Source organism: Girardinichthys multiradiatus, chromosome 11 (genome assembly GCF_021462225.1).
Source record: "Girardinichthys multiradiatus isolate DD_20200921_A chromosome 11, DD_fGirMul_XY1, whole genome shotgun sequence".
Taxonomy (NCBI): domain Eukaryota; kingdom Metazoa; phylum Chordata; class Actinopteri; order Cyprinodontiformes; family Goodeidae; genus Girardinichthys; species Girardinichthys multiradiatus.
Window position 1 is genome coordinate 26,914,926 of NC_061804.1, and position 24,544 is coordinate 26,939,469.

At 38.3% G+C, this 24,544-nt stretch overlaps 2 protein-coding genes across 3 annotated transcripts in view; one reads left to right on the forward strand and one right to left on the reverse strand.

Annotated features, from left to right (window-relative positions):
- Window positions 1-1,930: 1,930 nt before the first annotated feature.
- Window positions 1,931-10,190, reverse strand: hpda (4-hydroxyphenylpyruvate dioxygenase a). The gene is made up of 14 exons (XM_047378567.1): window positions 10,102-10,190; window positions 9,955-9,981; window positions 9,801-9,863; window positions 9,553-9,657; window positions 9,421-9,463; window positions 9,237-9,319; window positions 6,001-6,090; window positions 5,801-5,907; window positions 5,282-5,359; window positions 4,905-5,067; window positions 4,536-4,607; window positions 4,326-4,448; window positions 4,124-4,240; window positions 1,931-2,298 (listed from the first exon to the last, which is right to left on the reverse strand). Exons 1-14 carry the CDS (start codon window positions 10,102-10,104, stop codon window positions 2,185-2,187), a joined length of 1,188 nt encoding a protein of 395 aa, XP_047234523.1. The 5' UTR covers window positions 10,105-10,190; the 3' UTR covers window positions 1,931-2,184.
- Window positions 10,191-11,307: 1,117 nt separating this feature from the next.
- mtmr4 (myotubularin related protein 4) overlaps window positions 11,308-24,544 on the forward strand; it is a 65,937-nt gene continuing 52,700 nt past the window's right edge. Inside the window, exons 1-2 of one of the 2 annotated variants that reach the window (XM_047379075.1) lie at window positions 11,308-11,368; window positions 19,255-19,359. In XM_047379075.1, coding sequence (XP_047235031.1) covers window positions 19,345-19,359 — 15 coding nt within the window. In that variant the 5' untranslated portion in view covers window positions 11,308-11,368; window positions 19,255-19,344. Of the gene's footprint in view, window positions 11,369-18,097; window positions 18,225-19,254; window positions 19,360-24,544 lie in introns of those variants that run through there. The other variant, XM_047379076.1, reaches the window with a different exon arrangement.

Sequence of the window (24,544 nt, forward strand, 5' to 3'; positions counted from 1 at the left end):
CAGAACTGGGCTTCACACTAATATTGGAGCTCACCCAGTGTTGGCCTTTTAAAATAAGGCTTACTGAAAATTTCAAAATAACAGCCTCAGTCTTCCAGAGTCAATAGTAATATTTTAAGCTGATAATAGCATAGACAATGAATTTTAATAAAATAGCAAGCTCCAGTCCGAGAAGCACGCACCAAGAGGCAGGCCCCATCCAAATTTCTTCCGAAATTTTCTAGTTTTTCTCTTATAATCATTGTTCTTCTTAACCTAGCTGTAGCAGCTCTTTCCTATATTTTTATGATATGGCTCACCAACTTTATCTGTAGTTCTGCACATTACCCCTGCTCTAAGATGGTATCAGTACACCACTGCTGCATTTCTCGAGCATCTTCTCACTGTTAAGGATTGTTTTAAAAAATCAACAAAAAAGCCTACTTGGCCTCTCTTCTAGACATGTCCACATCATCAATGTATCCCTTCAGTTTCTATTCCTGTTTAACCCATGCTGGGTCACAGTGGTAGAGGTGCCTACCTCCATCAATACATGTCCATATGTCCACAGGTATTTCTAATTTGCGCATTTCTAATCATCCCACTTGTTCTTGTCCCAGTTCCTTTGAATACATCATGAACAGAATTTAATGCAGCACCAACATGTAATATGATATCTAGAAGTTTAGCTGTGCTATGCTTTAATATTGAAGGTCCTAATTGACCTGATATTACACTAACAGATTTTGAATGAAAAAAATCTTGGGGAGCGGCTAATGACCTAGCAGTGCCGTGTGACCCATAAGCGGAGGCCTCAGTCCTCGATGCAGCCATCCCGGGTCTTTCTAATCAGAAAAAAACAAAACAAAATAAAGGCAACTAATGCTGTTTACATTTTTGAAGATGAAACAAATCTTCTCTGCAAGGATCTGCAAAAACATCCTGCTGTACCCCACCCACCTCAGCCACCACCATGTTTCGTTGTGGGGATTTGCAGTGTTAATTTTACACCACTCACAGCATTTATCATGCACAGAAACTCATTCAGCCAGAGCACCCTCCACCGCATGGTTGTGTGTCCCCTACTTTACTTTTTACAAAGAGGATTTACCTTCACCAATGGACTTCGTCTTGCCATATTTGTGGAGTGCACAAGTAACAGTTGTCCTGTTGACAGGTTCTCCCACCTGTGATGTGGTTCTCCACATCTCCCCCAAAGTTATGGGCCTCTTGTTCAGATCTTGGGACATTGTTTTATAACCCAACCCTGCTTTAACCTTGTCCACAAATTCTTCCCTGGCCTGTCTGCAGTGTTCCTTGGTCTTCATTAAGCTGTTTGTTCACTGATGTACTCGAACAAACCTCTGAGGCCTTCACAGAATAGCTGGATTTGTACTGAGATTAATTTACACACAGATGGAATTTTTATTAGGTGACTTCTAAAGGCAGTGGGCTCCATTGGATTGTATTTAGGGGTATCAGAGTAAAGGGGGGGTAGAATCCAAAACCTTTTAAGATTTTTAGGCTATTTGTAAAAATTTAAAAATTGTGTATTCTTTTTTCCACTTCACAATTAACCACTATTTTGTGTTGGTCTGTCTTAGTAAAAACCCAATAAAAGCCAAAACAGTTTGTAGCTGTAATGTGATAAAGTGTAGAAAGAACATGGCATTCTTCATCAGGAAATGAATCACTCCCGCACACACTTAGCTTTGTAAAGTTGACCATCTCGAAACAGCAGCCAACAGGTAGCCCTGCCCTCTTCACAGCTAGTTTGAACTTAACACCATTGTACGGTCCAAGCACACACTTTCCTTAAAGTCATCATGAATTTATGCTTTATTTATGGGGAAACTTTTCTTTTTAATCTTCCTGACCAAGGCTAAGTATCTGCTAGCTGTGGCTTTATGTTTAGCATAAAGACAGTCTTGAAAGAAAACACTCAGATTCCTTCAATTTTTAATATTCTGCATAACTCTCTTTAATGCACACACATGGTAGAGATAAACAAGAGGTTCTTTATTTAGCCAAACACAAATATTGACATCTTAAAGCAAAGTGCGATAATGCTAACAGCTAGTCACATAAAGATTTTCAACAGTGTCATATGTGTTTGACATACTGCAGCTGTGGTGAGTGTTTTTATCTCTGTCATATAGCCTGCAGCCACGTAGCCCTCAGTATGAGTCTCAGTCTGGTTTGAGATCAACGAAAGGCTTTGGCCCTCCCTTCAGGTGTAATCACAGTCAGGTTGCCCCTGGCCTCTTGGTCCTTCTCAATGGCCTCAAAGAGAGACTTGAAGTTTCCTGCCCCAAAGCCCTGAGGACAGAAGAAACACCAGTTCAAATATTCTCACTCTGAACTCCCATATTAATGGTAGAAATATTTTCACATATAATCAGAAGATCAAGTGTTGGTGGTTTGTCTGATGGAATCTTTGGTGTGGTTCCATATCCAGTAACACGCTTTCATCCTTTCCATCCACATCTGCACACCCTGGAGAGTGACAAGATCCGCCTGTTCTGACAGGCAGGATGGGTGCTGGGTGTCATACATGAAGCGCCACAGGGTGCAAGCCAAAGCAAAGATTTCCCCTTGCTGTGTAGAAGTCAGCGTTTTATCTGAATCTATCTGTGAAAGATTTACTAAGCTTTTACAAGTGGGTTGGCCTGATACAGTTCAAACTGGGTGGGAGCTGTAAACAGGTGTGCAGACAGTTCCCACTCTGCCTTTTAGGAGGGGAAAAGGATCGCAGGCCTGTAAATCCATTTAGTTTAAGGTGACTAACCAAGCAAAATTGTAGCACAAGCCATTTTATTATTTATTGCTAATTGCTGCAATTATTTTTTTAAGACACATAAATTTAACCCTAAAATATATTCCTCTTTTATTGCACTAGCATAATCTCACAGTCATAAATTTAGAAAAATCTATCATTTAAGTACATTTACTAATTGGAGAAAACAATAAATAGTTTTTAACAATGATGGCATAAACATTGGTATCCTTACTGTCAATACAACCCCATTTCTGTAATAATAACATTTCATAAGCATGTAGGATAGAGTGAGACTACTTTTTGGAACATTCCTGAGCATAAGAGTCCTGAATGGTCTCTTATGCTGTCTTCTTTTCAGCTCAGCCTGCAGGTTTTCTTTATAATTAGGTCCGGGGACTGAGATGGAGATAGAAGAAGCCTGATTTTGTGCTGAAACATGTCATTGTTGATTTGGCCACATACTTTGGATCATTATCCTGCTGAAAGCAACAATTTTCAGTTTACTGGTAGAGTGCAAATGATTTTCGTTTTAAATGTCCTGCCAATTTGAAGTGTTCATGATACCATGTACTCCAACAAGCATCCCAGGGTCTGTGGGAGAAAAACAGGCCCACAGCATTGCAGATCCTCCACTGTACCTAACAGAGGGCATTATAAATGTAGTTGGTCTGTTTAATTTATCTTGTTTTAATCTTCCTGTTTAAAGGTAATTCATTCTAATGTGTTGTAAAACTTAGTATGTTTATGCTAATGTATAGCAACTATCACGAACTGTAAAAAAGTAATACTAATAGCAGATTTACATTTATTTCCATTCAACTAAGAAGTTTGTTTCTGATAGGAAATGAGACAAGAATCTCTCAAAATATACAACAATACAAAAGAAGGATTCATTTTAGGAAACAAATATCTGTTTTTATGTATTATTACTATTATAAAAAATCTAAATATATTAATGTTCTTGATTGGCCTCACATCAGTAAAACCTTGCATAATGTTGCTGAGCAGCTTTTTTACATACTTCCCACCAGTTTCTTCATAATTTATCTTTGGTGATGAACTTCAAGTCTTTTAAGCAGTAAAGACTCTTTGCCATCACCTTAATCTTTAGCTCCTTCCACAGATTCTCTACGAGATTCGAGTCAGGAGTCTGGCTGGCCCACTCTAAAACGTTTATATTACTTCTACTTCCATGTTGGTCAAATTATAAGAATACTTGCAACTTCTGGGAGTTTGGATAATTTTGGGCTTAACTGTAAGCTGTTGACACTTGGGTTCAATAGGTGGCCATCAACAAACATTTGATATTACTCTGATTGCTCTGATGGTGCCAGTTCTCCGTAAAATGCACTACTGGGAACTCACAAAGTGGTTGTTCCTCTGTATGACCTCCAAGAAAAGTGTTGGTCTGTCTTGCACAGGCTTGGTGAAGATTTGAAGAAGGTAACCCTTGTCATCAAAGTCAACCAAGATTTTCAACTTCTGTAAAGGACACATAGATCACTGAGGCATTAATTATCAAACAAGAATACACTTCTGTTTGAAGAACAGTCTCAAATATCCTCACCTGTAAATGGTCGAGGTCCTCCTTCACCTGGATTTTGGCCGTTTTGAGTTTCTCCCGCAGCGTTTCATAGTATGTGTCAGGAGTTGACAGGAACTCCATTCCTCGTTCCCGCAGGTTTTCAATCTGTTGAAGACAAAAATACCAAAGAACAGTTGGATCCAGAATGTCCGTTGTTGTAGTTTGGAATCTTCTTGCTAATCAGTCACTCACAGCTCGAATAATGTTTGACGTGTTGAGGGCAATGTGTTGAACGCCTGGTCCCCCGTTATAGTCCACATATTCCTGTGGACACAGAGAAGCTGGACTACAGTGCATTGCAAAAATATGTGTAACCACATATTTTAATGAAAAATCTGAAAATGTGGCTTGCATCCCTGCCATGTTTTATGGTGGGTATGTTTTGTTTTGAGGTGATGTGCACTTTTAGGTTGCATTTTCCTTAGTGTTAAAATCACAATAAATTACTTTCAGCTTTGTGGTTTTAATGTGACAAAATCTGACAAAGTTCAGGGGGTATGAATACTTTGAAGGACTAACCTACTGCTGGAACATGAAGGGCTGAGAGTAAATAAGTCTCACCTGGATCTGCGACTTCTTTTTCCCCATGGCGGGTTCATTGATGGGCATCTTAATGGTTTCTTCATAGTTTGTCACCACAATGGACCTCAGCGCACTGTACTGTGTGTGAATCTGCTTGTCATCTATTGACCAGAACCGGTGGAACATCAGACATTTCTGATACCTGGAATGTGAGGAACAGTGGTGGTTCTTACATGAATTGTGCTCCCCAACATAAGCCCAACCGCTCCCTCCCCCTGCCCACCCCAGCAGCAGTTTTGCATGGAGTTCTGCTTTTATGTCGCTCCAGCAGTGATGCAGTGTTTACTTTGTCTCTTTTGCCCTGTTTGACTGCTCGACCTCCAATGGGTGTACGTGCACTTTAACAGGAGTCTTACCAGTCGGAAATTGGCACCATTTGGTCATCTGGCTGGTTTCCCACAATATGATCGATGAAGTTCAAACCACCTGGTGGACTACCGAGAAAAGGAAGGTAAAGAGAATTTCATTGATAGATTTCCAGAAAATTCCAGTGATTAAAAAAGGAGAGATTTCTTTCTTATCAGATCCTTCCTGGGATTTTAGGACATTTTTATCAAAGAAAACTGAAAGTGGGAAGAACAAGAGCACATTTATGTAGTTAATTGAAACGTTTAGGTCTGGCTCTTTATTTCTACATAGTAAATCTAAGAAAAGTAAGCAATAATATTAAATGGACTACATAGGCAGAGAAAAAAGTTGCAAAGAGTTTAAAATATGCTGCATAAAAGCACAATTTTATAGGAATTGCCAATGCTTCTTTATATCAGTATATGTTTACAATACATATATAGCTATTAGAACGTTATTCAGTAAAGTCTGAACGTAAACACAGTTTTATGACATTTTGCAGCAGTGAGGACTACTGTAACACTCACAGTTTGGCCAACAGAGGGTCCCTAAACAGAGGCTCTTTGTAGCGAGGCAGGAACAGCCCTTTGTAGGGTTCAAGGTATTCAATGAGCGTGTGGGTTGTATCGCCGTACTGTGGACAAAACATTTTGCACATCATTATTCAATCTCAGATTCCTTGGTGTATTTACACGGGGCTTATGTGTGTGAATCAGCCTTTATGTACCGTCTGAATCACAGCGTACTTGACTCTCCCATGGCTGTCCTGCTCCACCCAGGGCTCCTTAACTAGCATTCCTCCTCGCTCCCGGGCTGTCTGTTGGTGGGATCGGTTTAGAAAAGCAGGAGCACACAACAGTGATTCTGTGTAAAACTACTTTGCAAAACAAAGGTATTCATGGCTCCTTCACATGTTTGCATGTTACAAATACAAACTGATAAACCAACACAAAGTGGCACATAATTATGAAGTAAAAGAAATTGATGCATGGTTTTCGGCATCTTTTACCAACAAAGATTTTAAATGTGTGTTGTAAATTTAATTTAGCTGCTATTACTCTAATGCACCTCAATAATATCTAGTTCAACCAACTGCCTTCTGAAGACTCCACCTGCATGTAATTTAATCTCAGCATTAATCCAGCGGTTCTATGAAGTTTTCATAGGTTTGTTGTAGAGCATTAGACAACAAACATTAACTTGAGGACCAAGGGAAACAGCAGCCAGGTCAGGGAGAAGGTTGTGGAGACGTTTAAAGCAGAGTTAGGTCATAAAACAATATTCCAGTTTTGAGCATCTCAGGGAGCTCTGTTTGATCCATCATCTGAAATTAGAAAGAGTATGGCACAATTGCAGACCTACCAAAAGATAGCCGTCCATCTAAACTGAGAGGTCAGGAAAGTAGAGCATTGATCAAAGAAGCAGCCAGGAAGATTATGGCAATTCTAGAGAAGCAGCAGAAATGCACAGCTCAGATGGGAGAATATGTCGACTAGACCACTGCTAAACACACACGCCACAATTCTTGTCTTAGTGGAACATAAGCAAGAAAACAGCCATTGTCTAAAGAAAGCCATAAGAAGTTCCATTCGCAGTTTGGCACAAGCCATGTTGAAAAAGGTGCTCTGGTCAGATAACAACAAATCTGACATTTTTAGCTGCTATCCACAGTGCAATGTGTGGTGGAAAATGAGCACCCTATACACACCACCCCTTGCTGGGAAACATGATGGTGGCAGCATCATGCTGTGCAGGTGCAAAAGATTTATGACTGAGGCAGCGGTGCACCTTACATGCGAGCAACAACCCTAAACACAAAGACAGAGCTATCAGGGAATGGTTTAGATCAAAGCATATTAATGTTAGAATGACCCAGTCAAAGTCCAGACCTAAATCCAACCAAGAATCAGTTTTATTGAAAACCGCTGTTTCCAGCCACCATCTAACCATTCTGAACAAGCTTGAGCTGCATTGCAAGTAAGAAAGGACAAATATTTTATTAGATCTACAAAGCTGGTAGAGACATACCATAAAAGACTTGAATGTGTAATCTTAGGGTAAGGTGGTTCTACAAAGTGTTGTCTCAGAGGGCTGAATAGAAATGTACTCCATTTTTAATTGTAAAAACATACAAGTTTTTAAAACAATGTATTATCTTCTATTTCAAGTGTATCAAGACTTTCGTAAGGGTCTATAAACGGCGCATGGGCGCTCTCTAGTGGCTAGAGAACAAACACCTTTCCATATCTTTTTAGTTTCAATGGTTCCTCTATGGTTGACAGAAATATGTTGCTACACTCATATCTGCATTGAGTCAGCAGCGATTCTGTAACTTTGCAGCTACCTGACAGCCAACAGAGACAGTTTATCTAAGCCTGTCTGACCTTGACTGAGCAAAAAGTTCAGATGGACTGGCCTACCGTAGAATCTGTTATAAGGCTGTCATGTTTGCTGCTATTTCAACACACACACTGTAGGAAACCAACAGTTAACATGAAACATAGTTCACTGAAACAGGGGAACCTGGGTCAACTGAAGGTCAAACATTTAACACCTATATGCTTTTGGTGCCCAATATCTATTATTGCTTAACAGTCTACATGTATAAAAAGTGACAAAAATGTAGTGAACTTCCGTATTGCAGTAAAGTTCTTTAAACTTTTACCAGTAACCTACATTTTAAAACATCTAATCAGAAATACTTCAGGAGGAAAACATTTATTTCCTCTGCCTTACAAAAGTATTCACAACCCTTGACATTTTTTCATATTACAGTGACAAACGTCTATGTATTATGTGAATAAACGAGCACCAGAGGGTATGGGATGTCTCTATCAGCTTTGCATATCAGAATCAGAATCAGAAAAGCTTTATTGCCAAGTACGTTTTTGGACATACAAGTAGTTTGTTTTGGCGTAGTCGGTGCAATACAGTACTCAAATTAAACAGTATAAATATAACTACAATATAAATATAAATATATGTGCACAGTTTTAAGTGAGTGAGAGTAAATGTAGAGCAGTATAAGATGCGAGAGCGGTACAACAGTGCAGGTGATCATTGTGCAAGTATGGCAGAAGTCCAAGCTGAGCGTTAATGTAACGCATAGAGTTGGAAGTTACAAGTTTCCTGTCAGCAAAAAAAAGGGGTGGGGGGGGGGGGGGGGGGGGGAGTGTTGGGAAAGGGAGAGTGTCATATGTAGAGATGGTGGGAATTTGTGCAAACTGGCTTAATCTCACTTAAATTGGATGGAGATCATCTATGAACAACAATTTTCAAGTCTTGCAACAGATTCTCAATTCGATTGAGGTCTAGACTTTGACTGGGTCATTTAAAGGATATGGCTACTTGAGCTGTCCCTCCAGAGTTACCATGGACTTCTTGTTTGCTTCTATGAATAAGGCTCTCTTTGCCCAGCCTCTCAGTTGAGGTGGAGGGCCATGAATTGGTGAGTTGACAGCTGTGCCATACTATTTCCTTTATTGGGTGAGAGGTTGAACAGTGCCCTCTGAGATGTTCAAAGTTGAAAATAATGTTTTATAAACTAACTCTGCTGTAAACTTCTTTCTTGGTCTTCATGATGTTGTTTGTTCTCTGATGTTCTATAACAAACATCGAAGGCCTTCAAAGAACAACTTAATGTGTTCTGAGACTTAATTACACATGTGTATCTTTACACCTCTTTAATAATTAGGTGAATCTAAAGGCAATTGGTTTGCATGCATTTTATTTAGAGATGCCAGAGTAAGGGGGACTGAAGATAAGAGCAAGCTACCCTTCAGATATTTATTTGTACACCTTTATGTACTACCTTGTACAAATAAGCCAAATAAAATATATTAAAGCTTGTGGCTATAATGTCACAAAGTGTGAAAAGGTTTAAGGCGAATGAATACTTTTGCAAGGCTCTACAGTAAAGACAAAGAAGACGCATCCCATCTGCACCTTCTCTTGTCAGGTTACCTTGACCAAGAAGTCACAGTCCTCCACTTGGAATGCAATGTCCTTCACTCCATCTCCATGTTTGATCAAGTGTTCTCCCATCTCTGAAAGAGGGCACAAGCATGTTGAAAAGCAGAGATAATGGTAATCACATTCAAAGCCTTTCATCTTTCAGTGTCTCAAGTGTCCTGAGGAGCAAACTTGCCTTCGTTTCCTGGGTTTAGTGGAGATTGGAACACAAAGATGATCTATAAAGACATGGAATAAGACTGTACTTAAGCAGAATGTGGAAATATTGTAAATTCAGCCGCTCAGAAGCATGATTTCAATTGCATACTTTGTCCTGCTTGATGACATGAGACACAACTTCTCGGCTGCCGGTCTCCAAACCCTGGTAGGCCAGAGGCTCAAAGCCCATTTTGTCACAGTAGAATGATGCTGCCTGGAAAGTGATCAGACTTGTGATACTCTGAAGATCACTTACAGATGAAACTGAGACATGGCTTCACACACTCAGTGACTCTAGGTGATGTGCTGCATGCTTAATCACATGTTTTCTGTGTGACAGTCGGTTTGGATACTAACCTGCTTGGCATTGCCAACCCAAAAGGTGATATGATGAAACCTAACAAATCGTCCCCTCAAAGGCTACAAAATAGAAGGCCAACAGAAAATACATTTAGAAAGGTTTACAGCTGGCAGTCAACACAAAAACCAGATCAGATAATTTAAACCTTACCTTCTCCCCTTTATCTGTGTAGCTTGTCTAAATATAAAAAATAATCAAATTATTAAAGCTTAATTAGCAAAATATTATATTTCTAATGTGCATTAAATGGCTGGAATGCCCTTCTACTCATCATGTGATCATAGCGAAGACTCTTACCATGCTGTGATTGCAGGTGGATCTCAGTTCAGAGAAGAGGGATATCAGAAATCAGTGTTTGGCCTGGCAGCCTTCAGATAAGTACTGACCCGATGACCAGCTGTGATTGGTTCTGTAGGATCAACACCCACCTGTACGCCTCCTTGTTTCTTGATGCATCTCCTTTAAAAGATTCAGCACTGCAGTCGACCAGGTTGTTTATTCTCTCCTGTAACCTGCGTCAAAGAAGTGTCAGTCCACAAAAATGAAACCTGCACACAAAAACTGCAACAAAGGTTTATACTGTGGAAAACATCTATGACTTGAGCATTTCAAACAAAGTTTAGAGGATTTGCTGTTTTAGAATGATAAGGAGGCTTTTAAATGCATACCATAATGTAGAAGTAAAATTAAAACACTTTTGCAAAAAAAAGAAACAGTGATAAAGGTGAGGGTAAATACGTTTGTCTTGAATCTCTGCTATTGTTCTCAAAACCCCTTCTTCTAATTTCTACAGCCAGAGGGCACAATTTCGCTTGAGGAAATCAAACAAAATCCCCAAATCAGGCTGATCAATATTCATAGCTAGAACGTTCTCCCTGAAAGAGATTAGATTTTAATCATTATAGTGAATCACAAATATTGACACCTACCCACTGTATTTATTCAATAGTACTTATTTCTAAAATTCTGATTTAAACTCTAAGATCGACCACACAGTACTGTATGTAATTGCTGTGGATTACTGTTGAAAGTAATGATCATGGAACGGATTAGTTATGTTAAAAATCTATATATTTTTTTTTACTCTGCTTGATAATTATATGACTACATAATATTTTAAAGGGAGCTAAATGTGTGCAATTTCCTAGTGTACTGAATTAAACAAAACTATAATATTTCTGTCATTTCTGATCAATTGCTGTTGTTAATTTACATAAAGTAGTGAATTCCTTGAGTGCTTCACGTCGGCTGTACTCTCGCCGCCGTACATGTGAGCAGCCGCACGTACCGCGCTATTTGTGTGTACCCAGGTTGTGCCGCGCTGTGATTTTCTATTGGTGCGCTTTAAGCGTTTAGTAATATTTGATTGGCTCTGCTGTGGGCGTGTGCTAGCAAATGGCGTTACTGATTTTAATTCTTATTGGCCGAAAAAAACGCGGCAGAGCCATTGGTCTAGAATGCTTCATTTGCTTGCTCGCAATTGGCTGGCGTTCTTGTCATTGCACAAGAATGCGGAAGTTCAGTAGTGTACTGAGTCACCGTTGTGTCAGCTGATTCTTTCTGAGTGAGTAACTCGGTCTATTTCTTTAAATTAAGTGACTTCTGAGTTGTGCGTTTTATGTGACATGCTCCTGGGCTTTCAGGCTAAGGTGGTACTTGTGAACCTTGAGCTAGTTTGTTGTTTTGAGTCCATATATGAGCGAGTTCTACCCAGCTGCTTCTAATATTGTTGCTATCCGGAAGCTAGCCTAGTGCTAGAGGTTTTGGACACACAGTTCTCACTGAGAGACACGCTTTCGGTTTTGTTGGGTTGTCATGTTGGGAGCATAGTATCAATCAGGGAACGGGCTGGTGTCGACTTTCACTTTCACACGGCGGGTCTTTAAACTTTAATCACCTTGTTTACACCTGTTGTGTTTTCATCAGACAGTATGTTTGCTTCTGGACTTTTCTGACCATAGTTCATTAATTCAGCGAAAAGCACCCTGGAATCTTCCACCTGGATTTAATCAGCCTTTACCTTGAAATTAATCTTTACCCAGGAGGAAGATGTGTACAGATGGCTCTCTGTCAATAAATTCTAATGATAATCATCACTAATAATTTATTTCAATAATTTATTCTGAGGTGTTCAAAATAAACTTTACTTGATAAAAGTAAAACATTTGCATCAAGTGATTGGTATTTTTGGCCTGATTGGCATAATTGAATAAATACAGTATGTCCCTGTCACACTGCTGGTTAAAACGCTGAAATAAACTAAAGTTATAGATGGGTGTGGACAAGTGTAATTTATTTATTCATTTGAAATCATTTCATGATTATTTATTTATTATATTATTTATTTATTATGTTTTTGATATTTTATTGTTACATTTGTTTAAAACAAAGTTGATCAAAGTACTTACTTGGGATTAGCAGAAAAGGTTTTTTTATAGACTGATTTGGGTAACTGAATAAGAATGCCCTGGTTATAGAGCTTGTAATTATTAAAAAAAATATTTATTACAATTTTATTATTACCGATATTCTGAATTTCTTATTATTTTAGGAATACTACAAATTTATTTTTTTTCTGACACGTTCAAAATAAAGTAAGCTAAAGATGAAAAAACAAAGTCAACACCAGAACTCTGACTATAAAAGGATACTGATAATAATAATTTAAGAAATATCCATGTAAAGAATTCACATGTCTATAATTTTGGTTTTAAAAAAAGCTTCTCTTTCTGGGTGTTTAACACCCACATCATGTCGACCGGTTACTGGATATGTAATCACTTTTGGCGTGGGAGCTGCTGTGAAACCTTAAACATATTGTCAGAGAAGTTGTTAAAGACAGTATTGTGTTTTTAATCGGTGTCTGTAAACTGCCAGGCCTGTGCATGGTTAATTTTGGCATCTCGACCAGTCTGCCAGGGTCTTTCAGGTAACTCTGTGGGCAAAAGCTGAGCAGAAGAAGAACATTGACACCTTAATGGCTTCTTCAGTGCATATTAAAGGTTTTGAGATGAGAGGTGAAACGTCTTCAAGAAAAGAAAAATCCAGTGGCCTTATTTTCTAAGGTTTTGGATTAATAAATCCAGAATTGCAGTAGTTTTGTAAGGTGGACCAATCCTACCACATTTAGCTCCTTTTCAGAACCAGAAAGGCAGCCATAATGAGGCTCAGCACCTACTTCCTAGAGACTTGACCTCAGCCATTAGGAGACAAGCTGAGGTGATGACACTGTTCCAGAGACCTCCCCCCCCCCCCCCCCCCCCCCCCCCCCCTCTATCTCTGCCCCGCACCAGCGACCAAGGAATGTAAAAATAAATAAATAAAAAATGAAGGACGGGAATAAATGGACTCAGGGAAATCCGTTGGATCGAAAAATTCAACAGGGAGAAAATACATCTATTTTTAAGAAGTAAAAAGACCAAAGACGTTTTTTTAGTAAAGACGTTTTTTTAAATATAATGGTGAGGAAATTAATATGAAAAAAATAGAAAGACTAGGGAAAATGATATATTAATAAATTTACATCTGTCAAAAAATAGAGGGAAAAATAGACCTTTAAACAGGAATAATGGTGTAGAGATAAACTTTAACAGCTAAGGATTAAATTTGAAAAATCAATTTATATCTTGTATGTTGATTAAAAAAATCTTTGTTTTATTATTTTTGATGCATTCAATGGCCTATAAATTATATAATTAAACTTGACTTATGAACAAAAAAATGTTTTTTTGTTTTAGCAGATATATTTGTGTGTTAAAGTTTTCTATATTTCTGTGTTAACACCTGCTGAATATTTCCCTGTTTAGGAGCTGTTTACGTTCAAAGTTTCAGTTTAACTTGAATGAGGAAGAAAAAAGTACTACAGATCCACTAAATTGTTTTGTTCTGTATATGTTCATAAGAATATAATTAACACTGATACCCGAGATTTGAAGAACTAGACTGCTTCTCAAATAACTACAAATTGGTAACTTCAACACCAAGTATGAACTTTTTTACACGCCAGATTAAGCCTCCGTAAATCAGATTTGATGTCTTTTTAATTATTTGACATATTGGTGTGTTCCAGCATAGGTGTTTATATGAACTAAAACTGTCTGTGTTGATAAGAGTGTGATTTTCAGTTGAAACTCACATGATGTGTCGGAGAACCTGCTCTTCTTATCTCGGTGGTTGGTTTACTTTCTGTGGAAAAAGCATCACATAACACATGACGCAGCACTTTTTCTTCAAAATTGCATTAACCTGAAATCTGGGGGTTTATTTAAGGAATGTTGTGTACACAAAAAGGAAACCTAAGAATTGACCACATCTTTTAAAGAAGATTGGTAAACGTTTGCATGTTCAGCAGACTTGTAATTTTATTGAATTGATCAGCTCAACGTAATGTTTGAGTCAGATAGATGGATGCTGAAGTATTTATAAATAAAATTCTGGAAAGTGTGGGATTAATGAGTTCAGGCTCCCTGTAGAAGAGAGTTCTTCGCGGAACAATCTTTTGCTGCAGGTGTGTTGTTCAATTTCTGTCTAAGGACTGAGAATGTTGCCCATTTTCCTTTGCAAACTAGCTCAACCTCAGTCAGATTGGATGGAGAGCATTTGTGAACATTAATTTTCATGTCTTACCACACATTCCCAAATAGGTTTAGGTCCAGACTTTGACTGGGCCATTTTGACAGAAGAATATGCTTGGAATAACTTCCACTAGCAGTGGCTGGATGTTTTGGGGCATCCAGCTGCTGGAAGTTCAACCTCCACCTAGTATCAAATCTTTTGCCGGCCCCAACACATTTTCTTCTAGGATTCACTCATATTTAGTTACATGCTGTGCATGTGCTACATGTTGTCAAAATCCGAATAAAGTATATTGAACTGTTTGGTTGTATTGTAACATGTGTAAAAAGTTCAAGAGGTTTGCACATTTGACTTGATTCGTTTGGAGGATTACAAATTAAGTAAGTATGGCCAAATTTGGAGAAGAATTTCCAAATGTAACATTAGTAAAGTATACACCTCTAAGCTGCTCAGACGAAAGCAAAAATGAATACTGAAGAATGCAGGAATAAACTAGGTTGACCCATTGACATTCAGTCTAATGAAGCAGAGATGATTGGACTGCATCAGTGTGTAAATATGGATCCAAGCTCCATAGTCACTGTGGGGGTACCCCTATGTTTGAAAACTGTGTTTAAGTCTTAATTAAAGCATCAAAACCTGATTGCTTAAAATGATTCATAGTTGAAAGATCATATTAATTTGAGTAACCATTTTCAAAGGAACACCTGCATTTTAATCAGACAGTTTAGATGTATAGTAAATATACTATACACTATAATGACTTGTGAGAAATATGTAATACTACCGTTTACTGAGGGGTGGTCAGGTGGAAGCCTCAGGGCAGACTAAGGAATCCCTGGAAAGATTTTATTTATTCTGACTCAGGAACACCTTGGTGATTCCCCCAACCCTTGGAAAAGACTGCTGATCAGAGGGTGTGCTCAAGATGGGTGCTTAGGTTGGAAATTGAAATACATTTAGTATAGTACTTTTTGTGGCCTATTTAAAAATAAAAATAAATGTTCTAATGCTTAAATCGGTAAGATTTAAAGGGTTTTGTATTAGTGTCGATCTTATGTTGCTGATAATGTAATTGATTGATCACTTTATTTCTGCTAAACCAATACTTTAGTTTCATGTGTAGAGACAGATGATAAAGCTGACTCAGAGACTAACCTTTTCTTATGTCTTATCCTTTTTTATTTGTATCTTTTAAACGTAGCTGGCCAGCAGTTACTGGTTTACTCATGCCAGAAATCAAGCTGGGATTATATATGTAACATGCAGGTGCATCTCAGTCAAAAATAATATTATTAAAAGACCATTTATTGTTAATTATTAACATAATTATTATTAACATATTCACCAAGTCATACATTATATAGATTAATTCCACACAGAATTATGTTTTCAAGCCATTATTTCTGTAAATTATGATGATTATCTGCTTTCAACTAATGAAAACACAACATTTGGGATTAAAATATTACATCAGACCAATTTAAAAGATATTAATACAGAAATGTGGCCTTAGTGAAAAGTATGTTTATTGCCTTTGTAAAAGTTATTTTAAATAGGTACTTTTATCAAAATGTTTCTAATTTACTGAAATGTACCTGTATTATAACTAGTTACCAGCTAGCTTCAATGTTCTAGGACCTATTACTGTTGCAGTCTTTTCATCCTGCTTGTAGTACTGTAGGGATTTATTGCTGGAAATTTTAAATTTGTCAAAACACCATTCTTTTCTTTAGTGGGATTAAGACTTGTTTTGTTTGTTTTATTAAAGCCTGCATGATATGAGAAAAAATGTTCTTGTCAAACCATTGCTGAACATTGCTTTGACTATATTGATTATGATCAGCCCGCATGTTCCTGACATTTAAATTTTTACGTCATCACAATGTCCCCACTGTTGTTCGTGGGCATTAGGATCTCAGGCACTAAAAGTTGACTGTGGGCACTCAGGTCTGTGAATGTCCGTCCAACTGGCCATAAATATCATTGGCATGCAGAATTTCCATGCATGGCAATAATGTCCTACCAAATATTTCATCCAAGTAGTTCTTTGCACTTGTGATGTGGATGGTGTGATGAGGACTGTGATTCAGTGTATTGTTTAGCTCTAGTTTTATTTCTGTCAGATGGCTATGTTCAAGCATGTTCAAGCATGATTTGATTTGCAGAAGTAATCACATGACTGCGAACGGTGGAAGTATTTACCTGGAATAGCTACCTTTGTCACCCTTTTAGCCAGAGGGACATGCCTCTTTAGCTGCTGCAGTTGTAATCTTGATTTCCAGATGAGACTTGTTGCCATCTGTCTGTAAATATAACAACGCACAAGCTGAAGGCTCTAAATGGGTTTCTCTGGGATTTTAAGTGTATTGCACAAGAGCTATAACAACCTGAATGTAATTGTTGTTTGAAACCAGTTTTTGTACGTTTTAGTTTTAGAACATATTTGTTGTCACATGAGCTGAATCACTGCTGTCATGGATTTTATCTTATAAACTGGATGTGTTTGTCTTGTAAAGTGCCTTGATGTAGCATTTAGTGTGAATCAGTGCTTTATAGATAATCTGAATTGCAATTGATTGAACTGAATTATAGTACATGCTTGGTTGTGAAGGCTTAGGTACCTTAATCTTAAGACCTTTTTCTAAAATCAGTCATAATTTGTTGCCTTTGGAATAACTAGTCAATAATAATAAGTGTTGTAAATCATCGAGGTAAATGCCCCCCCCCCCCCATCCCATCCCATCTTGAACTGTACTGTCATATCAGTTGATACCTGTAGTTAAGGTGCTGCAACTCGTCACTGCTGCCCATGCAGACCACAGGGCGCCTCCCTCTGGTCCATACGCCTACAACTGGGAGGGAGGGCGTTCTCCTTAGTTGTCCCTCGTTTGTGGAATGAGCTTCCTAATAAATTTGAGGTTACCACAGACTCTAGAGTCTGCTTAAAAAAGGACTGAAAACATTTCTGTTTTCCAGGATTTATGATTTATTTTTAACTTTAGCTTTATTATTTATATTTTTATCAATGTTTTTATTGTTATTTTTGTAGCACTTTGAGATGCTTGTATTTAAAGTGCACTATAAATACAAAATTATTATCAGGGCTTCAAATAACAATATTTTTGCTAATCAATTAATCTGTCGTCTATTTTTTCAATTAATGAAGTGGGTTGTTCTTTCAGCAAATGGCGTTTTAGAGTCTGTATACTCATTTCATGATAATTCAGTTACTAAATTAGTCGATTATTTCAATAATCGATTCATCACTATTAATCCGATTAATTTTTTCAGCTCTAATTATTATTAAATGGAAAATAATTATTGTCACCATCACTGTTTGCTTTAACTTTGTCATCCCAGGGAGCATCTGTTGTGGCTTTAGGGTCAAAAGAGTCCAGTTCTGGTTCAAAAACACAAGGCTGAATTCCTTGCAATGTGAATGTGTCAGAATCTGCTGAAATCTATCAAACGTTGCCTGTGATATATCTCTTATAACTGCATGTATGAAGCATTGACTGTATGAAATAAGTTGTGCAATTGTGATTGAAAGTAATGCCTTCTGATAAAATGAGTCACGAGTGTGCTGTATGTTGTGAATTGTTAAGAGTTTGTGACCCACAGTATGGTTTCTTTCACTTCAGGGAAGAGGCAGAGTGGGAGGGGGTGAGAGTAAGCTGTAGTGACAAGGCGTTAGAGGGAGGAGGGAGGGAGGTATGTCATGCACTTGATTACAACCAGTTTCTGGTTGGGAGACGGAGGCTACTGCAACTCTTTACAGCTCAAATTCAGTCTTAAAGTGAGTCAAGGTTTCAACAGAAGTTTGCTCCAATACTTTGTGTGAGGTAAGATTACATTTAAAGTAGGGTTTTGTGAGTATAGTGTTTTTTTCGTTCTGTAGAGCAGTGTGCAAAAGGGGGTGTGTCACGGTAAAAAAGCTAAGCTTAGAGAAGTGAGAAGATGGTTGTTCCAAGTCAAAACTTTGACAGAACAATGTGAAACTATAATCAGTTAGTTTAGTCTAGTCCTAAACACTGGGAAGTAAACTCTTCGTCCATGTTTTGTCTGAATGCCAATGAATTTTGTAAACTTGGACTGAGCATGCCCCTCTCCCTCCTGACTGAACTTGCAAAGACACAAGAATGCAGTGAATGAATGCAGCCACAGAGAGCCCTGCATTCATTCAGTGAACCGCTGGTTAGAAGAATAAATGTTTTGTTATGTTTGCATTGTACTATTGTAGTAGTATCTATTGTTATGTCTTCAGATGAAGTAGAAGTATAAAAATGGCTCCAGCTGTTTATAGACAAAGTATTTGGCTTCAGGTCATCATGTTTACAACAAGAACCCGTTGGCCAATACATGCTCACTGTTGAGGTGATTTTTAGAATCTGTTATTAGGTGCTTACACATGAGCTCCTTGTTCTGTTTTAGGTGTGGAGAAACGTTATCCTGCATGTTATCTGTGTGACTGCTCATTATCTGACAGGGAGTGTTGAGTTGGCATTTCCTATAAATCAGAGATTCTCCAGTCAAGTCAGCCGATCTGTTCCTGTGTCACTATGTTGGTGTCAGAGTACACGTCTGGCACGTTCCTGCAGCGCTGCATTTGTGCTGCATTTTTGCTTTGACTTGAACTCCTTTACAGAGGGCACCCAGGGAGCCAGTCAAACCATCAGTCTTTACCTCAAACACTTTTTAGAAAACTGTTGGATTGTGGGTCTTTTCTAGCTCTGCTCATATACTACTGCTTTATAGTTTAAACTGTACTTTGAACCAAGAAGGGTTAGAATCCAGTCCTTTGAGCAATCACACACTCTACAACCATCTACACACAGAAGAAGGCTCAAGGTAACGTGTTTTTTATCTTGGCAGGATCCATTAGTGGCACAGTAGAGCCCAGCGGACAGGAGGAGAGGGGAGGAGTCTGAAGGGGAGCACCCACAGTCTCTGTCTACAACGCCGATGGCTGGCAACATGGTGAGCCAATCACTCTGAAGAGGGCAGGGTATATGTAAAAACATCCTCCCCCTGCTGATTCCTGATACATTTTAATCCACTAGTTTCTCTGAACCCTGTACACGATTCCTCTAAACTAAAGTGGCAAGTTACAACTTCACTCTTTTACAGGAAATGACAAAGTGTGTTTGCAAGTCTAACCAAGGCACAAAGAGTTGCATGCAATCCACCTTTCACACCTCAATCACTCTGAAGACACTGTTTAGAACCTCAGAGTTATTACATGGTAAATGTGTCCAGCTCAGACTTTATTGTAAGCCAGATTGGCCTTTAGCTGTTATCATATGTTGGATTTTTAAAAATATAGAAAGCAAAAAGTTGGAATCCGTTTTCCAGTTCAAAACTGGTGCATAAAAATATGTGACAGAAATCAGAATAGTATTTGACATTTACAAAAAATCTGGACACATTCCTCCATAACAAATGTTGCGTTATTCTTTTCCACAAATCTAAAACTTATTTGAATTACAAGAAACATTTTGGGTTTTGTGGAAGTCCGGTCATCCAGTTGCTGCTTTAGTGACTCCTCCTGGTTCCAGCAGGTACCTGCATAGCCAGCAGTGTTGTATCCTCAGATTCTCAATGTCTTCTAAATCTGTGACAGACGTCTCAGTTATGACTGGGCTTCCTGTCACATATTTTCTGTATAAAAGTCTATCACTGACCTCCTATTTACATGGAAAAACACACTATATTAGATGTGATATTTAAAATTATACTACAACAAAACTCCAGAGATTGAGTATTGAATGTTTTCTTCTGTGATATTAGAGTAAAAGACTGCGAGTAGAGACACATAAACACTAGCCTACATCTCTTGTGGATTCCTCTTGGTGTTCTGGAAAAGTAAAGATGATATGATCAGAACATTCTTACTTAGACACTTTTTTTGAACTGCCAGCTGAATTTACATTTCAGATAGGCCAAATAGGGTTTCTGGAAGATCTCAAAAAAATCATAAAAAGTTAAGGTACATTTAGGTGTGTCTTAAACATTTACAGTTGTTTATGTTCATTTATTTTAATTGCTTCTTTTATAAACTTTTTTTATTTAATCTGCTGGAGGCATTTACTTATTTTTTTATTTTTAGCTCTAGCTGAGGAATGTGGGTGTTATGCTCTGGCAAAACTAGAAACTACATAAAACAGGGAAGCAAATAGCCCAGTCAAAGGGAATTCATCCCGACATTCAACCTACCCTGCAAACCAGCATACGAATTCTGTTGCTGATCTGTCTTACTTACTTTAATTTGGATGTTTTATGCCATTAAAAAACATTGTTACATTATTAACTACCAGCTCCATCATGTGTATATTTAAGAGGTTTGGATCGAAAACATGCATTTGAGTATTTGGCTTGAGCCCCTCATCTGTAACTATAATGAAGCTCTCTGTATACAGTAGGAAGACGCTGAAGTATGGAAACCTATGTGCAAAGGCACTGGAGTCTCCTGCCAAAGCTGGAAAACATCAACTTCTGTCAAAATTTAGATTGCTTAAGCCTTAAAGTAAAAATAAATATGATTTAGGTCATGTATGACAAGGAAAACTGAACCCTGGGCGCGGCACTGGTGGCGCAGGGGCTTAAGCCCGCGACCCATGTATGGAGGCCTTATACTTTGACGCGGGCTGTTGTCAGGCCGAATGTGCATACCCTTCCCCCACTCTCTTCACCCTATTTCCCGTCGGCTTAATTTCGAAAAATTTGAAAAAACAGCCTGCTACTGCCTATTGATGGTCCATAAGATATATATATACACTACATTCCATACGCATTACGTGGTCTGCATTAGTATGGTGATGGCGCAACACTTATTCAGGAATGACATGCAAGACACTGCAGATACAGGGGTTGGACAATGAAACTGAAACACCTGGTTTTAGACCACAATAATTTATTAGTATGGTGTTGGGCCTCCTTTTGCAGCCAATACAGCGTCAATTCCTCTTGGGAATGACATATACAAGTCCTGCACAGTGGTCAGAGGGATTTTAAGCCATTCTTCTTGCAGGATAGTGACCAGGTCACTACGTGATACTGGTGGAGGAAAACGTTTCCTGACTCGCTCCTCCAAAACACCCCAAAGTGGCTCAATAATATTTAGATCTGGTGACTGTGCAGGCCATGGGAGATGTTCAACTTCACTTTCATGTTCATCAAACCAATCTTTCACAAAAAAAACCCCTCTGTTTTTAAGTTTATTTTAAAATGACCCGCACCATTATTCCAAAATAATTTAGGAATTTATGAATTCCTGAAAGTCTGTCAAGCCGACATATTTCAAATTTGAAGTTTTAAAGACCGGACCTAGAAAGATAAGAAAACCTGTGATCAAGATGACAATTTTTTCTTAAACCTAAAGGGAACAGAAACAGGAAGTTTAATGGGAGGATATGTGCTCCATCGTCCTGATCAGCCCAGTCCACACAGTGTCATTGTCGCTGGTTGCCCAGCTCACATCTTCTTAACGAGAGCTTTGGCCTAGATGGTTTCATGGCTGGTTATGTGCCCACTAAGGCTGGTGAAATGAGAATGCTAACCAGTGAGTCCTGCAGCGAAGTTTAATACTATGCATTACTTCAGCTGTCAGGTCCCTTGTCTTGCCATCCTTGGTGTGTTGCAGATTGGTTGGGTGTGGTCACAGTTATGTTCTGCATGTGCAACCAAACTCAAACAGCAAGTGTAGTGAACACACCCTGAAGTAATTCAGCCACAGGAGGTTACCCAAGGCCATATTATTGCTTTGATTATGATTTGTATATCCACATTTGGGCATGTTGGGAGTATTTGTGCAACAGGTGGTTTGACCTTTATGGCCTTTAACTCCATCAGATAGTTGTTTTTTCCAATAAGCTACTAAATGGGTTCAGGTAGGGGTTTTGTTGTTGTTCTTTAAGGTTGAGATTCTCAGGTGGGATTGTGTGACTCCTTTCTGGCACTTGGTACTAAAGGGTAATATGATCCTGCTAATCCCCTCTTGTGTCAGGCAGATTGTAATTGCTTCCCAGCCTCGAGCTTTTTTTCCCTGCTCAACCAAAACAAGATGGAAGGTATTGAGTTCATGCCATTGTCTGCTCATGCCGCTCATTTGTGAGCAGGATAAAGGGAGCATGGAAACGAGGACAATAGCGTTGATTTTACTCTTGCCCCTGTACCCGCTGTGTGTTGAAAAGCTACCTTGTATGATTATTTAGAGTTGAAAGAAGTTAACATAACCTTATTATTCAGTTAGGCAAAGGTGTGTTCAGCTTGTTTCAAACCAAATAAGTCACCCGCATAGGTGTGGGTGGTTTCAGAAGCAACAAGAAGGCTTGTCGTTGAGGCCTGAGGGTTCATTTAAGGTTGCTGTTAATGATTTCACAGAAGGGACGTTTGCTTCTGTCACAGTTTGACCTTGTTTGTGTAGTCTAGTTCTCTACTACCTCCTTTGCTTTCAGTCAAATATGTAACTTTGGCACTAACTTCTGTGAATTATGCATTTTTTATTTTGCTGTGTGAGATGTAGTCTTTGCATAAATATCTAATATTGAACACTTTTTGCATAAATATACTTCATATTCCAATTCCAACGATTGGAATTGCCAGGGAACAATAGACACTTCTTACATTTCGCTCTCCTAAGTTTGCAGAAAGATTTTTTTAATCAGTTGGAAATACAGCCTAAAGTCTCACTTCTTATGCACTACTTTCCTGTATATCTATATGTGAACATGTAGGCTGACACCATGCATTGGTGACTCGCTGCCCTGTTTTCCTAAAATAAACCCTGAGACAGGAGCCCCAGTCTGGTTCCCACTTTTGTGGCTAGTTAAAGAAGAGCTTTCGCATTTAAATAGACAGAGAATCACAGATCACCCATGGCTAACTTCATACACAGGTTATTTACTCATTTCAAAGGTTCTTTGTTAAATTTTAACTGGCAGTATAACCAAATAAGTTTTAGATTGCAAATAAAGATGTATGCAGAGATAAAAAAGATTAATGTGGTTGGGAACTTTACTTAAAATGTATAAATGTTGTTAAAAACTATAGAAATGTGTAGAGAGCTTTGCAATGTTTCACATTAAAACTATAAACTTCAGTTAACTTTATTATAGTGGCAGAGCAACCTTGTAAATAAGAGAAAAGTATTGCTTTTTTAGGTTTCTACAAATATAAATGAAAAAACTATGAAATGCAATTCTATTTAGCCTCTCCTTAATTTTAGTACCCCTAAATAAAATTCAGTGCATGCAATTCCCTTAAGATGCCTTTTTTTAAATAAAAATCTTTTTTTTAAAGTGTGACATTTAATTAGCAACCAATACCCACACTACACCCTATCCCCCTCTTTGAAGTGTGTACTTTGTAAAAGTGCACATAGGAGTTGAAGTGTGCAGGTTACAAGTGTGCTAAACTGGAGAATTGGGACAGTAGGGGTTCATTTTACAATGTTGAGCTTGGAAAACTAGTAAAAAAAATATACCGTCTGCTTGCTGTATAAAGTTTAGGCAGTTCTGATTATTCTGATTTGAAGGTTGATTACATTGATGGTTGAAATTGGTTTTTGCTCAAAACAGCGCATGCAGCAATGAATTGTGGGTAATATACTTTGAAGTCCGCTTAGATGTGTGCGTAGCCACTGTATGGATCTAGAGCACAAAGTAGGCGAGGCGAAAGACCACTCTGGAGAATTGGGACACACTACGCACTCGAACACATTAAGGGGAACGCGCAATTGAGGGACACAAGGGTGGAAGTGCGAGTATTAAGACACGGCCTTAATTATTGTTTTGCCAAATAGAAGAAAATGATGTCAGGTGACATCACAAGATATAGCTGGCATATCTCTTACTGTTTACTTTGTATTCCTGCTACCTATTATCATCTTCTAGTTGCACCATGTTTGTACAAATGGTTTTTTTCTTCACTCCTAGACGTTGATGCTTTGTCTCTTTAGTCTTCAAGAAAGGTATTTTGCTCACTGTTCCGAGGGAGGAACCGAAAACCAATAGTTCTCCTTTTTGAAAAATAAGAAACACCCCCTCTGGCCTAAAAACAGGTTTTAAAAAATCCCATATTAAAATCCATTGTATTGCTTTCAGTTCAGTTTTTTTAGTTTCAGTTTTTATTGACAGGCACTACTAAAACTCAGTCTGTAATCGGT

Bases quoted from the DNA above. Each gene is read 5' to 3' on its own strand.
- hpda (XM_047378567.1), bottom strand. The intron at 9,658-9,800 runs GTTAGTATCCAA...ATCACTTTCCAG, and splicing joins GGGTTGGCAATGCCAAGCAG to GCAGCATCATTCTACTGTGA. The intron at 5,360-5,800 runs GTGAGTGTTACA...TTTTCTCGGTAG, and splicing joins GACCCTCTGTTGGCCAAACT to TCCACCAGGTGGTTTGAACT.